The 17,668-nt window shown below is 33.1% G+C and overlaps 1 protein-coding gene across 1 annotated transcript; it reads left to right on the top strand.

Annotated features, from left to right (window-relative positions):
- The first annotated feature begins 3,102 nt into the window (after positions 1 to 3,102).
- On the top strand, positions 3,103 to 6,026 carry LOC125852505 (1-aminocyclopropane-1-carboxylate synthase 2). The gene is made up of 4 exons (XM_049532227.1): positions 3,103 to 3,430; positions 3,538 to 3,669; positions 3,755 to 3,915; positions 4,854 to 6,026. Exons 1-4 carry the CDS (start codon positions 3,260 to 3,262, stop codon positions 5,848 to 5,850), a joined length of 1,461 nt encoding a protein of 486 aa, XP_049388184.1. The 5' UTR covers positions 3,103 to 3,259; the 3' UTR covers positions 5,851 to 6,026.
- Positions 6,027 to 17,668: the final 11,642 nt, after the last annotated feature.

Raw genomic sequence — 17,668 nt, 5'->3', positions numbered from 1 at the left:
TTAATGTAATCGAACAACTTTACTTTATTCTTTTACGTAAAATTGGATAAATAAATCTAGGCTTTAATTTTTCCTCTATTATGGGAGAAGATTGTACACTTTGGTACAATGCCATGCAATAAACGAGTATGTACTAGTGCATGAATCACTCTGTTCAGAAGTTCAAAACAAGAATGAAGAAAAAGAACTCTGTACCTTAGGCTATTAGTGGTATATATATATATATTTAAACTTTCGATCCTCATTGCTTGTCTATGGCTAAAGCGTTAAAGAATTATTCACAATATCTAACACATTTAATGACTATTCAACTAATAGTGACGACGATCTTTTAAAATAAAAGGGAAAATGGTTTGAAAAATATTTTAACTTTGGCCAAAATTGCTGTTACGATACCAAAATTTTATGGAGAATCTTTTACTCCCTATTTAATAGTGTATTTTAAAGGTATATATGTGCCCACGTGGACACATTACTATTTAAAATGATGCAATATTTATGATGTCCACGTAATATACCTTTAAAATACACCATTAAATAGTACAGGAGGTAAAATGTCCTTTCCAAAGTTTGGTATCGTAACAACAATTTCGACCAAAGTTGAAGTATTTTTCAGACCTTTTTCCCAAAATAAAAATGAAAACTTAAAATTTTGATTAACTTCCTAACGATATTAAGAGATACAGATTTGATTTACGCTAGAAAAGGAAATGATATTACTCAATAATAAATTTGATTTAGAGTATAGCTAGGACTATAATTGTTTTTCATTATCTTTTCCTAAATTTTAATTTAAAAATCATGTTATTATCCTTTAATTTACTTGATGGTGTAAAATAATTTATACATTGATGGTGCACAAAATTTAAACTCAATATATATATATATATATATATCATATTTCTATTGTTTCGCGATAGAAATTAGTTATGGCTTCAAATTAGCGATGAATTCCGTGGCAATTTTTTCTATAACTTTTTTCACTTAGTGGGTGTTTGGATTGACTTAAACGTTTGTCAAATCTACTTTAAAGTCAGTTTTTGACTTCTGAAAGTGTTTGACAAATATAAAAATAACTTAAAATAAGTTAGAAAGTGTTTGACAAGTTCAAAAATAACTTAAAATAAGTTAAAAACCAAAAGTAGGCCTCCACGACTTTTTATTTTTTTACTTCAAAAGTCATTTAAGTTTGATTTTTTATTTTTGACTTAAAAGCTACTCCCTCTGTTTAAAAAAAATGACCCACTTTCCTTTTTAGTCTGTTTAAAAAAGAATGACCTCTTTCTTTTTTTGGTAACATTTTAATTTCAGCTTTCCATCTGACATGTTAAGACCACATGATTAAAGGACAATTTGTACATTTGATATAACTTTAATTTAGGACTACAAGATTCAAAAGACTTCTTTATTTTCTTAAACTTCGTACCAAGTCAAACTAGGTCATTCTTTTTAAAACGGAGGACATACTTTTTTTTAAATCAATCCAAATGGGCTCTTAGTATGTCGAATGTAAAAGAAATTAATTAACACATTATTTAGAGATGTTAATTATTAAGAGATCCATGATAGGTACAAAATAAAAATAACCTACCACCCACAGTAAAGATTTAAGTTAACCAAAGTCAAATAGTTAGTATATTGAATTTTACTAGTCTTGTAACCAATACAATTAGCTTCGAAAAGTCATTGATATATTTTCTATGTGCTGCTTGTTGGGAAACTTCCTGCAAACACAAAAAATGAATGAATTCTCCCACATTTTTATTTTGTAGCTTTAATTCCCAATTTGATACCAAAATATTCTGAGGAAGGAATACAAGCCTAACCAAGACTAGGCCAATTAAGCAGCCCATGATAAGCCTCCTTTCAAATGAAAAATCAAAGCACTATATTATTATAGGATACTTGTGAATATCTATTGTTCCGTCAAATAGTTTATTAATATATATGTTATACATAAGTATGTATATTAAGGGCTTGTTTCATCATGTGAGATGAAATAATGATATGAGATGACGAAGTTAGAGTTTTGCTTGAACACGCAATTTAGATTATTAAGTTATACTTTTTGTTTATAAACATAAAACTCTATCAAAACAGACTCAACTCTTTATACAATCTTACCAAATAAACAAAAGTTCATAATTACACTATCACAAGACAAATATTCTAAAAAAAAAATTACTACATATTTAATATAATCCTTCCACATAGTACAAACAATCTTCTCATGTTGGTAATAATAAATAAAGTAGGGGTTGGTTTTGAAGTAGTAATAAATTTGATTGGTGAGAGTAATGGTTATATCCGATATAAATGGTTTAAAGGTTGGTATGAGTAATAATATCAACTAAAAATTTTGTTTACATGTAAAATAAATGGTTAATACATAGAAAATCGTATAATTAAAAATTTCAAATTTCAATCATGAGATGAAATCATACACCCAAACATCTACTTAATATAAAATATACACTATCTATGCAGTATGAACTTTATACATATTTTATAAACTAGCTGGTTGAATGGTCCGCCAGAAAAAATGCAACACGATAGAAAAGTTCGCTCCACCTGCGTAAAATCGGCCTCAAATCAAAATCAACTACGACTATCTTCGCCGCGTAAGATCCTCAAATCAAAATCAACCACGATTACCATCCGCGGTCCATTCTCTTTCTCTTCCTTGCCCAGTTCAGGGCAGTAATTATCCCTATTATTTATATATACTACTTGAAAAAGATATAAAGAAAAAATAATTAAATTACCAGTAGTACCATTGTATTCTCAACTTTTTTCTTTCTCACGTGTAGCTTATAGCTTGAACATGAAATTTCATTTTTAACTTTTCAGACGCAAGCAATTACGACTAAATTAGTCAAATACCCAACATTAAAAAGAATTGGGAAAAAAATAGTAAGAATCGTAGATCTACTTTTTTCTTTTAATGGGTACTTTTTATTTTTCAAGATTTTGAACATTAAAATAGACTTTTCTATTTTTATTTTTGTGATGTAATTCTTCTATACGTTAGTTGACATATTCTCATTAAACACTTCAGTCTTTCTCCCTATATATATCCCTCACTCATGCCTTAATTCTCTTACCAAAACACAACTACAAGAAACACATAATACTTTTAATACAATTAATTATTTATTAAAAGTATTTGAAGTTAAGCACTTGTGAGTTGTGTGCATTTTGTTAATTTTCATCTTCTTAATTCTCTTCACTTTTAAACTCATTTAGAAAAGAAAAAAAAATGGGATTTGAGATTGCAAAGACCAACTCAATCTTGTCAAAGCTGGCTACTAGTGAAGAACATGGCGAAAACTCGCCATATTTTGATGGATGGAAAGCATACGATTGCGATCCTTTCCACCCTCTAAAGAACCCAAATGGAGTTATCCAAATGGGACTTGCTGAAAATCAGGTACTTTAATATATTTGCTTTTCTCTTTGTATTAAAAAAATAATAATAGATTTTCATAGTTTGATCGAACAGACTATTAATAATTTTCTCTGAAACATCGTTTGCAGCTTTGTTTCGACTTGATAGAGGATTGGATTAAGAGAAACCCAAAAGCTTCAATTTGTTCCAATGAAGGAATCAAATCTTTCAAGGCCATTGCCAATTTTCAAGATTATCATGGCTTGCCTGAATTCAGAAGAGTACGTATCGTACTATAATCAGTTAAATTACACTGATAGTACAAAAATTCGTAAGTATATATAGCTAACGATTTTATATTTGCAGGCGATTGCGAAATTTATGGAGAAAACAAGAGGAGGAAGAGTTAGATTTGATCCAGAAAGAGTTGTTATGGCTGGTGGTGCCACTGGAGCTAATGAGACAATTATATTTTGTTTGGCTGATCCAGGCGATGCATTTTTAGTACCTTCACCATATTACCCAGCGTACGTATTTTTCATTTTATATAATTAAAAAAAACCATCAAATCATTTTGTATTTGTTTATTAGATAGATTGACTTATTTTTAAAATTATTATAAATTTATTTAATTATCCAAAAATATTCATTAAGTGGCTGAATAATATAAATAATTTAGTATACTCATGATGTATATAACTTAATCTACTCGGTTCCTTTGGGGAATTTGTCTTTTTATGTTGGTCGGTTTAACTTTGGGCCATCAGAAGAACATTCTGGTGAATTAATTAATTAATTATTAATAATAGATGTGTTTGTCATTCTTTTTTAAGACAATGAGAGTTTAATTAGTCTTAATTACGGGATTATCACGCAAGCTCTTTCTTGAATTTTATTATTCTTATATTAAAAGTGATTCATAATATCTTTCTTTAGTGGAATCCAGCTTGTTCGTGAAGCTTTGTATTCACACTTTAAAACAAAAAAAAAATCTGGTTGTATTTGATTAAAGAGAGAAATATAAATACTGATAAAAACAATAGTCAAATAGACGAATAAGGAAAAAAAATTAAAATACACAAAATACTAAAAAAAAAAAGAACTAAGATATAGTGGTCAATTATTGAGAACTTTTTAGAAGAGTTGATCCCCACTTTAATTTCTTGCTTGACCCGTGAGTCGTGACTATTGATTATCGAGGTAAAATGAAATTTCAAACATTGACAATGACTTGTTAGAGAGTAATTAACACAAGTCAAGATTGTTACTCTTTCTCGTTATCTTATTAGAATTGGTAAAATAATGTCTGACATACCTTTTTTACTTTTATTTATTTTTAGTAAAAACACGTTAGCTTGGGAAAAAAAATCCCACGGGTGCATGTTACACAAGTCAATCGTTGCATATATTAATATATGTATTACTAAGTCCTAACTAACAATATTTTGGCAATTGACTAATGCAGATTTAACAGAGATCTAAGATGGAGAACTGGAGTACAACTTCTTCCAATTCACTGTGAGAGCTCCAACAATTTCAAAATTACTTCAAAAGCAGTAAAAGAAGCATATGAAAATGCACAAAAATCAAACATCAAAGTAAGAGGTTTGATTTTGACCAATCCATCAAATCCATTGGGTACCACTTTGGACAAAGACACACTGAAAAGTATCTTGAGTTTCACCAACCAACACAACATCCACCTTGTTTGCGATGAAATCTACGCAGCCACGGTCTTTGACACGCCTCAATTCGTCAGCATAGCTGAAATCCTCGATGAAAAGGAAATGACTTATTGCAACAAAGATTTAGTTCACATCGTCTATAGTCTTTCAAAAGACATGGGGTTACCAGGATTTAGAATCGGAATCATATATTCTTTTAACGATGACGTCGTTAATTGCGCTAGAAAAATGTCGAGTTTCGGTTTAGTGTCAACTCAAACGCAATATCTTTTAGCCGCAATGCTATCGGACGAAAAATTCGTCGATAATTTTCTGACAGAAAGTGCGATGAGATTATTTAAAAGGCACAAACATTTTACCAATGGACTTGAAGAAGTGGGAATTAAATGCTTGAAAAATAATGCGGGGCTTTTTTGTTGGATGGATTTGCGTCCGCTTTTAAGGGAATCGACTTTCGATAGCGAAATGTCGTTATGGAGAGTTATTATAAACGACGTAAAGCTCAACGTCTCGCCTGGATCATCGTTTGAATGTCAAGAGCCAGGGTGGTTCCGAGTTTGTTTTGCGAATATGGATGATGGAACGGTGGATATCGCGCTCGCGAGGATTCGGAGGTTTGCAAGTGTTGAGAAAAGTGGAGATAAATCGAGCGCGATGGAAAAGAAGCAACAATGGAAGAAGAATAATTTAAGACTTAGTTTTTCGAAAAGAATGTATGATGAAAGTGTTTTGTCACCACTTTCGTCTCCTATTCCTCCCTCACCACTAGTTCGTTAGGACTTAATTAAAAGGGAAGAATTCAATTTATGTTTTTTTATATTTGAAAAATATTTGTAAGAATAAGATTATAGAAGGAAATCTAGGAGGAGTATTTTCAGAAATAGTTGTTAGCGTATGTATTGACAACTGATCTATGTACTTTGACATCATAATTTGTCTATCTAATTAATGAAATGTAAAAGTAAAGTTATGTTATGAGTTATGACTCTTATAGATTCTTTTAATTTCTTGGACTTTCTCGATTTTATTATATTATTTTTGCGGTATTAAATTTCATGTATTTTATTCGCCATATATATGATACTTCTGTATATTTTATTGGGAAAATGAAATACAGTACTTATTTGTGGGGAATATTGATTCCAAGTGGTCAAGTAGAAATGGATAGTTACATTACATGATTTCATAGATTTTTATATGTATTATATGACTCGAGGGTCTATCAGGAACAACCTGTCTACTTTTAAAAATAGAGGCAAGGCTTTGTACACTTGTGAAATTATACATGATATATATATATATATATATATAACATGGATACTACAATATATCCTCAAATTGGATGTATGTGTATTGAAAAAATANTATTCACAATATCTAACACATTTAATGACTATTCAACTAATAGTGACGACGATCTTTTAAAATAAAAGGGAAAATGGTTTGAAAAATATTTTAACTTTGGCCAAAATTATTGTTACGATACCAAAATTTTATGGAGGATCTTTTACCCCCTATTTAATAGTGTATTTTAAAGGTATAGTGTGGTGTGAGTATTCCTCATTGATTAGAAAAAAAAATGTCCTCTTCAATTATTATATTAACACTAAAGAAAACGGGAAAGTCTCCTTTACATTATTGTATATTTGTATTTATATGTCATGGCTTTAATTAGGAGTTTTGCTTTTCTCTACGTAATTTCTATTTCAACTGCAAATAATTTAAACTATAATGAGTTATTCCGTAGGTTTCTGTTTTGGAAGAAATTATCATTTGGAAATGAGCACACGATAATAATGTCATGTAATCAATTGCAGCCCAATGTCATGACCTGCCAGACTCTAAGTCCGTGACACCAAACACAAAACATTAGTTAGAAATTCACAATTTACATGTTTGCCTAATTAATCCACATCTTGATAATTGATAAGTAGTACTTATCAAACTTTGTTGTTTACGATTTCGAATAATTAACTTGACATATGGATGGAAATTGCAAAACTATTTTAAATAAATCCTGTCAACATCACAACAATGTATGAACACAAGTTCTCGATCTATTGATTTTGGTATTTGAGGAAACTATATTTGCGTGGCTTTTTACTTATTTTATGATGTTTGATAGATAAGAAAATTAATATTATCCCAATAGAATTTTATGTAATACATATAGGAAAACAACAATGGGGTGGGGGAATATTGGGGTTGGCAAGGGTGGGTTGGTAAAGGGGTAGCGGATGAGAAGATGATGAATTTTGAATGCTACATTACTATTTATGAAACTTGTTTTTCGAATTCATTTCTAGTAGTGTGTGGCATGACTTGGACAAGAGAAATACAAATATTTTAAATTCATACATGCTACATTTTATTTTATTTTAATTTATATAAAAAGAATACCGTACGTATTTATTTAAAAATATAGTGATTTTATTACTATTATTAAAATAATTTATTACTATTCAATATTTATAAGTTATTTTAAATCATAAGTTTTCGAATTTATTTATTTTTTATTATAGAATTTGATATCCAGTAAAACCGCCACATAAATCGAGCCAATATGTAAATAGAAAATGTTAGACAAAAAAATGGATTTATTGGAAGACAACCTGACATAGGGGTCCAACTGAAAAGGATTAAATTGTCGGACGACTTTCTAATATTTTAGTCAACCCCAAACCCAAAGCCTTTGACTTCAATAGAGTAATTATATGTAGGGCACTTCTTTATTTTGGGTAAAAAAAAACTTAAAAAATGAAAGTAGAGTATCTCTGTCAATTTTTAATTGGCATATCTTTCTTTTCTAGAGTCAAACGATAATAATTTTGACTAATATTTTATGATGTATTTTTCATCATATTGATATGCAAAAGAATTGCAATTTATAATACTTTTTGTATAATTTTTGAATATCTAATTTTTTATTTAAAATATCGAATTAATGTAATCTAATTTAACTTTGAAAATTAGTCAAATTAACTTTCGAAAAGCGCAATATAACAATTAAAAGTGGACATACGGAGTATTAATTAATAAGACTTTTAAGATGAAAATATTGTCTCATGTGAATGATGCTAACAATGTCTCCAACATGGATTTTGCTTCCTTGGCCTTATTTCATGATTTAATATTATTATTGAAATGACTAAGGTAAGTAAAAATGATTTCCATATTAAAGTTTGTTTGATTTGAATTCATGTTGTAATTATTTTTCCATTAGAAATCAAATCTAGTTATTGTAACTTTTGCTTAAAAATGAAGAGATCTTATTCATTCTGATGGTAATATATTAGTGTGATATTATTAGCACTCAAAAAAGAGATAAATGTTGTTTTAGTACTTTGAACCTCCAATAAGGAAATTAAATAATTACTGAGTATAAAAGTTTTACCTAATTAATGGTGAGAAAAAGTGAATGGGAGATAATTTTGATGATAATATTACCTTCTTCATGAAGCTTGAGATCACACACAAGATCAAGTATAGGAAAATGTAAAATAACAACAACAAAAAACGTTGGTGATGGGAGACAAACATGTTTTTATTTAAGAAACTATGAGATAGTATCATTTTTTTTTTTAATTTTTAACAATAAAATGCATGAATCACGAAACATATTATATAATCTCACGAAAAGTGAAGGGAATAAATGTGTAGCTACAGAAAACATGAGTTTCATATCATTAATTGACATTTTTTTCAAATTCATTTAATTTGCAGAGTCTGATTTTGACTTAGGTTTATATAACATAGAATACAAGTGGAATGTATTCCAATATATGCCAAATTATTGACTAAAAGTATATATACGGTGTAGAGATTATGACTCAAACGACTGAGAACTCCATGGCAGGAGACTCTGAGCTTGCATATGAATCTGAACGAGAATGGAGGAAAAGAGGAAACTGAATTGTGAAATTGCAAACTGATTATCATTGAGTTGAAAGTCACTATTTATACACATACAACTAACTACCTAAATGAACCAATTTATAGAAATACCAACTGCCTAACTAACTAACAAATGAATTAATTTATTATAATTTCAACAACCCCCCTCAAGTTGATGGGGAGGTAGTCACCGACAACTTGCGTAAAATGTTAGAGTGATTAGGTCCACTCAAAGCCTTGGTCAAGATATCTGCCAATTGCTCTGTAGTAGGAACATGATGAAGAACAATTAGACCTTCTTGTAGCTTAGCTTGAACAAAATGGCAGTCAACTTCGATATGTTTCGTACGCTCATGAAACACAGGATTCTTTGCAATATGAATTGATGCTTGGTTGTCACAAAAAAAACTCATATAGGTAGGTTGCAAGGCTCAGTCAGTTCTTCTAACAATCTTTCTAGCCAAACTAATTCCCCAACCATTTTCCTCACTGCTCTATACTCGGCCTCTACTGAAGATAGGGACACTGTTGTCTGCTTCTTTGATTTCCAATCAATATGATCGTCTCCTAAAAACACTATGTAGCCATTTACTGACTTTCTAGAATTAGAACATGTTGCCCAATCTGAGTCACAATAGGCAGTAATAGTGCAATCTGTGTGTTTGGTCATAAAAATTCCTTGGGCTAAATCATTTTTCAGATATCTCAATACAGTGAATGCTGCCTTGATATGTGGTTCTCGTGGTGCCTGTAAGAATTGGCTAAGGTGTTGAACACTGTATGTAATGTCCAACCTTGTATTTGTGAGGAAATTTAACTTTTCCACAAGTTTTCTGTAGTTAGTTGGATTAGATAGAAGGGATCCTTCGTTAGAGCTGAGTTTCACATATGGATCAAGTGGTGATGTTGTTGCACCATAGTCCAAACAATCAAATTCTTTAATTAAATTTGCAGTAAACTTTTTCTGAGAAGTCAATACACCATTATCTTTGTACAAAATTTCTAAGCCTAGGAAATAATGAAGTCTTCCAGGTCTTTGATCTTAAACTGAACATGCAAATGTGCTTTGAAAGACTCCATCTCTGCTGAATCTGTTCCTGTCAAGATTATATCATCCACATATACTGCTACAAAAATTGTAGACATGCCTACCTTTTTGTGAAAGAGGGAGTAATCACTATTAGAGTGTGAGTACCCTCTCGAGTAAAAAGTTGCAGCCAGTTTTTCATACCACAGTCTGTTTGCCTGCTTCAGTCCATACAAGGACTTCCTTAACTTGCATACCATTCTGTTATCATCAATAAACAACCTCTGTGGAAGTGTCATGTATACCTCCTCATGAAGATCACCATGAAGGAAATCATTATTGACATTTAGTTGATATAGGTTCCATCTTTTCTTAACAGCCAGTCCAATAAATATTCTCACAGTAGTTATCTTCACCACAGGTAAAAATGTTTCATTGTAATCAATCCCAGCCTGTTGTGTGTAGCCTTTGACAATAAGCCTAGCTTTGAACCTTTCCACTAATCCATCAACCTTATGTTTGATTTTATATACCCACCTGCAACCTATTGCTTTCTTCCCTGCAGGCAAATAGACTAGATCCCAAGTATTGTTAGCAGACAAGGCCTCAAATTCCAAAGTCATGGTTGTTTGCCATGCTGGATCCAAGAATGCTTCCTCATAAGAAGATGGCTCTATATCATGAGAAATATGTATTATTAACTGCTGAATATGGAAGCAAAAAGAGGTTAAGGAAACATGTTGGATGTCAGTACTGGGAGAAACATGATTTGAATTTGAAGAGCTATGTGAGGATGGTAATGTGTAGGCGTATTCTCTAAGATAACTTGGAATAGTGTGAGTTCTAGCTGATCTTCTAAGTGCTGGTTCATTGTTGGTCACAATTGGGATAAAAACATTGTGGTTAGGTAAGGCTGTGATTGGTCTGGTTTGTGCATGGTTGGTAGTATCTGTATTCGTCATAAAGGCTGGGGTGACAGGATCATTAAGACATGTGACTTCATTGGCAATATTAATGTCCATCATGTGAGCATCAAAAGTATTGATTGAAGAGTTCAACATTTCAGAATTAGTTAGCTTTTGCAATGCAGAAGTGAAACTAGAATCAAGAAATATAGTAGCAAAAGGAAAAACATTTTCATAAAACACAACATCTCGGGAAAAATGTATCATTTTGGTCTCCAAGTTTAGGACCTTATAATCCTTTGTATTGAAAAGATATCCAACAAAGACAAGAGGTGTGGATCTTGGTTCAAACTTGTCCTTGTATCCCTTTACAGTTGTTGTAAAATATAGACATCCAAAGGACCTAAGGTGTGAGTCAGTGTGTTGTTTGTGATATAATATTTCAAAAGGTGTTTTGTTTTTCAAGGCTGTGAAAGGGAGCATGTTGATCAGATAAGTTGTAGTTAAAATACATTCCCCCCAGTATTGTATTGGAAGTTTTGATTGGTGCAACAGAGCCCTGACAGTCTCAAGCAAATACATATGTTTCCTTTCCACTATTTCATTTTGTTAGGGTGTATAGGTGCAGGTTCTTTGATGAATGATCCTATTATCTTGGAGAAAACGTGATGTTTCTTTATTAATGAATTCCAGTCCATTGTCAGTCCTAATGGCTTTGACTATTGTATTAAACTGAGTCTCTATCAAGCATATCAAGGCTTTTATGGTATGAAGGGCATTGCTTTTGCAGCTAAGTAATTGAGTCCATGTTGACCTACTGAAATCATCAACCATGGTGAGAAAATATCTCTGACTTTCATGTGTTGGAGTATGGTATGGTCCCCACAAGTTAATGTGAAGTAGGTCAAATATTTTGGTGGATTGTGATGTTGATTTTGAAGGAAAATGAAGTCTTGTCTGTCTTGCCATAGGGCAGACAGTGCAGGTAAAACGTTGCTTTGGGGCAAAAGAAAAAAGGTATTGTGGAAATTCCTTTCATCTTTCCAAAGGGTACATGACGTAACCTAGTATGCCATAAGTGATCCACATTCCTATGAGATGTGTATGATATAGGAGAATTAGCAAAACATGAACTATTGACAGAATTCAGATGACTACAACCAACTCTTTTATCAACATCATGAATGGATCTTACAGATGGAATACAAGAGGAGTTACTCAATACAGAAGGTAAAATAGAATAAGAAAAAACTGGAAATGAAAAAACAGGACTAGATGAAGTGTTGGTGCTGCAAGTAAGACATCTTGGACATGTGAAGTATAAGCCATTTCTTGCCCTACCAATCTCCAGAGGGCTCTTCAGTGATGGGCCTTGCATAAGACATGAGGAACTGTTGAAACAAATAATTTCTTTGAGTTGAGAAGTTAAACAATGGACAGAGATTAAGTTGAACTTGAAACTAGGCACAATCAACACTTTATGCAAGGTTAATGTTGGACTCAAGTAGGCATCACCAATTTTTGTCACCTTGCTTTATCTCCATTTAGCAAAGTAATTAAAAAGGGATAAGGTAAGGGTCTGATCTTAGTGAGTAAGGTCTTATTATATGTCATATGATTGGTGGCTCCTAAATCTATTATCCATGAATCAACAGAAAAATCAACACATCTACATGACAAATTACCTATCTTAGTAATAGAGGAATGACAAGCTAGGATACCTTCAAGGTTCACAGCTCCATGTGCATTGTTGAGGTCTTTGGCAGATTCTTTGTGACCATCACTTGTTCCTGCTCCATGAATATGAATGCTCACCAGTAGATTGAGTAACTGATTATACTGATCTTATGTGAGACTATGAGTTAAAGTGTGGCTTGATCCTTTCAAATGTCCATTCTCACAATTTTTATCCAGCAACCCTCCAGTATTTCCAAGTACATTTGTTGTTGTTCCTCTTGCACGTCTGCTTTTGGTAAATTTAAAATCCTGGGGAAAACCATGCAGCCTATAACATTTCGCTTCAGTGTGGCCTGACTTCTTACAGTATTCACAAAATAAGTGTGCCTTGTTGTGATTCGAAGGGTTAGATGATCCTGAATGATTAGATGATCCTGTAAAGTATCTAGAAGAGGAGTTGTTGGTGACATTGGGCATGTACACATTCTTATTCCCTCATCTCTGTGGAGCATTTGAGTGCCTGAAGTTGTAGCTACTTCTTGTTGTCACAGCCAATGGTGTGGAGTCCAGGTGAACACGATGAGGAGGCTTGACCTCACATTGTTTTTCCTCCTAAACTAAGATGGAAAATGCTCGAGGCATGGTGGGAAAGGGATTCATCATTAGAATGCTACCCCTAACAATTGTGTAAACTTCGTTTAAGCCCATTAAAAATTGAATAAGGCATCGATCCTGCTCTGCCTTATGTAGTTTAGTCTTCCCTCCACATGTACATAAACATGTACACTGTGTGGTCACATCCAATGTGTTAAGTTCTTCCCACAACCTTTTGATGTGGGTGTAGTACCCTGTGACATCAAGGTTTCCCTAGGTAAGATTATCGATTTCTTGTTGGATTTGATACAGCTTAGCACCGTTGGCCTGATCATACATATCTCCAGTTCATCCCACAAATCTTTAGCATTGTTCACGTATTGCAGGCTATCAGCTATGTCCTTGGACAGAGAGTTCAAAAGCCAAGAGGTTACAATGTCGTCGCATCTTTCCCACTGAGCAAACGCAGGTGAGGTGAAGTTCGACTTTAGAATTTTACCATTGATGAAGCCTGTTTTGTTCTTCACAGAAAGAGCTCGAAGAATACCACGTCTCCATGATCGATACCTAGTTCCATCGAAAACAACCAGAGTAATTAAAGATCCAGCACTTTCCGATGGATGCATGTACATAACATTGCTTGAATCCTGAACTGCAGTAGGGAATTGATCTTCCTCAGTAGGCACCATTGATGAATGAAGAAGAAGAATGATAATGAGATTACAGAAATGTGAAATCGCGAATTGCAAGTGAGATCTCAGAATACGAAATCGCGAAGTAAGATTCGAGATTGTTGAAATTGAATTAACGAATTGTGAGGCGAATCAGTGCGGAATGAAGATCCCTCGCTCTGATACCATGTAGAGATTATGACTCAAACGACTAAAAACTCCATGGCAGGAGACTCTGAGCTTGCATATGATTCTGGACGAGAATGGAGTAAAAGGGGAAACTGAATTGTGAATTTGCAAACTGATTATCATTGAGCTGAAAGTCAGTATTTATACACATACAACTAACTACCTGAATGAACCAATTAACAGAAATACCAACTGCCTAACTAACTAACAAATGAATTAATTTATTATAACTTCAACTTACGGTATACGCATTGTTGAATAATTATGTATTTTATTATACTTAGTTTGCACTATAGGATTGATGACAAAATTAGCCCATAAAAATATGACTTATTTGAACCGCTCAAGTTTGAAAGTAGGAGTATCTCTGTCCATTTTTAATTGTCGTATCTTTCTTTTCTAGAGTCAAACGATAACAACTTTGACTAACATTTTACGATGTATTTTTTCATCATATTGATATGCAAAATATCAATTTATAGTACTTTTTGTATAATTTTTGAATATCTAAATCTTTTATTTAAAATATCGAATTACTGTAATCTAATTTAACTTTAAAAATTAATCAAATTGACTTTCGAAAAGCGTAATATAACAATTAAACGTGGACATAAGGAGTATTGATTAATAAGACTTTTAAGATGAAAATATTGTCTCATGTGAATGATGCTAACGATGTCTCCAACATGGATTTTGCTTCCTTGGCCTTATTTCATGATTTAATATTATTATTGAAATGACTAAGGTAAGTAAAAATGATTTCCATATTAAAGTTTTGTTTGATTTGAATTCATGTTGTAATTATTTTTCCATTAGAAATCAAATCTAGTTATTATAACTTTCGCNCAGTCCTAATGGCTTTGACTATTGTATTAAATTGAGTCTCTATCAAGCATATCAAGGCTTTAATGGTATGAAGGGCATTGCTTTTGCAGCTAAGTAATTGAGTCCATGTTGACCTACTAAAATCATCAACCATGGTGAGGAAATATCTATGACTTTCATGTGTTGGAGTATGGTATGGTCCCCACAAGTCAATGTGAAGTAGGTCAAATATTTTGGTGGATTGTGATGTTGATTTTGAAGGAAAATGAAGTTTTGCCTGTCTTGCCATAGGGTAGACAATGCAGGTAAAAGGTTGCTTTAGGGCAAAAGGAAAATGCATTGTGGAAATTCCTTTCATCTTTCCAAAGGGTACATGACTTAACCTAGTATGCCATAAGTGATCCACATTCCCATGAGATGTGCATGATATAGGAGAATTAGCAAAACATGAACTATTGACAGAATTCAGATGACTATAACCAACTCTTTTATTAACATCATGAATGGATCTTACAGATGGAATACAAGAGGAGTTACTCAATACAAAAGGTAAAACAGAATTAGAACAAACTGGAAATGAAAAAACAGGACTAGATGAAGTGTTGGTGTTGCAAGTAAGACACCTTGGACATGTGAAGTATAAGCCATTTCTTACCCTACCAAACTCCAGAGGGCTCTTCAGTGAAGGGCCTTGCATAAGACACGAGGAACTGCTGAAACAAACAATTTCTTTGAGTTGAGAAGTTAAACAATGGACAAAAATTAAGTTGAACTTGAAACTAAGCACAATCAACACTTTATGCAAGGTTAATGTTTGACTCAAGTAGACATCACCAATTTTTGTCACCTTCACTTTATATCCATTTAGTAAAGTAATTAAAAATGGATAAGGTAAGGGTCTGATCTTAGTGAGTAAGGTCTTATTATATGTCATATGATTGGTGGCTCCTAAATCTATTATCCATGAATCAACAGAAAAATCAACACATCTACATGACAAATTACCTATCTTAGTAATAGAGGAATGACAAGCTAGGATACCTTCAAGGTTCACAGCTCCATGTGCATTGTTGAGGTCTTTGGCAGATTCTTTGTGACCATCACTTGTTCCTGCTCCATGAATATGAATGCTCACCAGTAGATTGAGTAACTGATTATACTGATCTTATGTGAGACTATGAGTTAAAGTGTGGCTTGATCCTTTCAAATGTCCATTCTCACAATTTTTATCCAGCAACCCTCCAGTATTTCCAAGTACATTTGTTGTTGTTCCTCTTGCACGTCTGCTTTTGGTAAATTTAAAATCCTGGGGAAAACCATGCAGCCTATAACATTTCGCTTCAGTGTGGCCTGACTTCTTACAGTATTCACAAAATAAGTGTGCCTTGTTGTGATTCGAAGGGTTAGATGATCCTGAATGATTAGATGATCCTGTAAAGTATCTAGAAGAGGAGTTGTTGGTGACATTGGGCATGTACACATTCTTATTCCCTCATCTCTGTGGAGCATTTGAGTGCCTGAAGTTGTAGCTACTTCTTGTTGTCACAGCCAATGGTGTGGAGTCCAGGTGAACACGATGAGGAGGCTTGACCTCACATTGTTTTTCCTCCTAAACTAAGATGGAAAATGCTCGAGGCATGGTGGGAAAGGGATTCATCATTAGAATGCTACCCCTAACAATTGTGTAAACTTCGTTTAAGCCCATTAAAAATTGAATAAGGCATCGATCCTGCTCTGCCTTATGTAGTTTAGTCTTCCCTCCACATGTACATAAACATGTACACTGTGTGGTCACATCCAATGTGTTAAGTTCTTCCCACAACCTTTTGATGTGGGTGTAGTACCCTGTGACATCAAGGTTTCCCTGGGTAAGATTACTGATTTCTTGTTGGATTGGATACAACTTAGCACCGTTGGCCTGATCATACCTATCCTCCAGTTCATCCCACAATTCCTTAGCATTATTCACGTATTGTAGGCAATCATCTATGTCCTTGGACAGAGAGTTCAAAAGCCAAGAGGTTACTATGTCGTCACATCTTTCCCACTGAGCAAACGCAGGTGAGGTGAAGTTCGGCTTTAGAATTTTACCATTGATGAAGCTTGTTTTGTTCTACACAAAAAGAGCTCGAAGAATACCACGTCTCCATGATCGATACTGTAACAACCCTAAAAACGAACTACTGAAACTAGAGCCTCACATGTGAGTTTGGAGTTGAGAACTTGATGAAATGATGAGAAAGGGTCATTTGAACTAGTGAGTTGTAAGGGTCAATTTAAATAGTCATATCTTTTAGCTCAAAATGAATTAGGTGGACCTTTACCTATTAAATTAAAGGTCTTTGAGTCCTCTTTCCAACGCCACCGAGTTTGCCCAATTCCGACCTTGGAGAAAAAAGTTATGCCCGAAATATTGAAGCACTGTCAGGCTGAAGAAAAGGGCGAACTAAGACGGGAAGGGGCAAAATTTTTAAGTTAAGACTTTATGGGTCCTTAGTCCTTTTCCAAAATTGACCCTATGCTATTTTATTCTTTTCCTAGCAACTATAAGACCTTTTTATGACTTAATTCCTTTCATTTAAGTCACTCCTCTTAGAATTAAAAAGAAACCCATCTCCTTTCATATATTTCTTTCAAGTTCAAGGAAGAAGAAGGGTGAAGAACTAGGGTTTCAATTGGAGGCTTCTTTCATCGATTTTCGTGGGCTTTCTCAATATTAAGGTATGGGGACTCTTTATCTTTGATCCCTTTTCAATCAAAGAGCTAATTCAAAGTATTTTCAAAGTTCTTCAAAAATCCTAAAGTCCTAATTT

This window comes from Solanum stenotomum, unplaced genomic scaffold (assembly GCF_019186545.1).
Source record: "Solanum stenotomum isolate F172 unplaced genomic scaffold, ASM1918654v1 scaffold36051, whole genome shotgun sequence".
Classification (NCBI taxonomy): Eukaryota; Viridiplantae; Streptophyta; class Magnoliopsida; order Solanales; family Solanaceae; genus Solanum; species Solanum stenotomum.
This window is presented reverse-complemented; position numbering and strand designations above follow the sequence as displayed.